General features: G+C 75.9%; 1 protein-coding gene across 1 annotated transcript in view; it reads left to right on the top strand.

The window, feature by feature from the left end:
• The first annotated feature begins 23 nt into the window (after window positions 1–23).
• RABL2B (RAB, member of RAS oncogene family-like 2B) overlaps window positions 24–424 on the top strand; it is an 11835-nt gene continuing 11434 nt past the window's right edge. The window contains exons 1-2 of the mRNA XM_010570100.1: window positions 24–164; window positions 272–301. Of these exons, the coding sequence (XP_010568402.1) occupies window positions 58–164; window positions 272–301 (137 nt within the window). The 5' untranslated portion in view covers window positions 24–57. The remainder of the gene's footprint in view (window positions 165–271; window positions 302–424) is intronic.

The raw sequence follows: 424 nt of genomic DNA, 5'->3' as shown, positions 1-424 counted from the left end.
GGAGCCGGAGGCGGGGCCCGCCCTGTCGCGTAGCAGCGGGGACGCGGAGGCGGTGGCATGGCGGATGCGGCGGCGGCGGAGCGGGCCCGGGATGAGGCCGCGGCCGGCGCTGAGGAGACCGTGAAGATCATCTGCCTAGGCGACAGCGCCGTGGGCAAGTCCAAGTGAGTGGCCGCGCGGGCACGCCGCCTCCCGGCCGGTTCCCCGCGGGGAGGGGAGGGAAGGGGCGTCTCGGTCCCGCGGCCTAACGGCTGTGGTGCTCTTCCTGCAGGCTGCTGGAGAGGTTCCTGCTCGACGGCTTGTATCCTTTGGTGCGCCCCTTAGTTCCCGTCCCTGTTCCCGGGCCTGCGCCCTGAGCAGCCCCGCGCCGCTGCGCAGGTGGCGGCCCTGCCCGGCGGAGCGCGGCGGGAGGCCCGGCCCGGCC

This window comes from Haliaeetus leucocephalus, unplaced genomic scaffold (assembly GCF_000737465.1).
Source record: "Haliaeetus leucocephalus isolate CR32 unplaced genomic scaffold, Haliaeetus_leucocephalus-4.0 Scaffold288, whole genome shotgun sequence".
In the NCBI taxonomy this organism is placed as follows: Eukaryota; Metazoa; Chordata; class Aves; order Accipitriformes; family Accipitridae; genus Haliaeetus; species Haliaeetus leucocephalus.
This window is presented reverse-complemented; position numbering and strand designations above follow the sequence as displayed.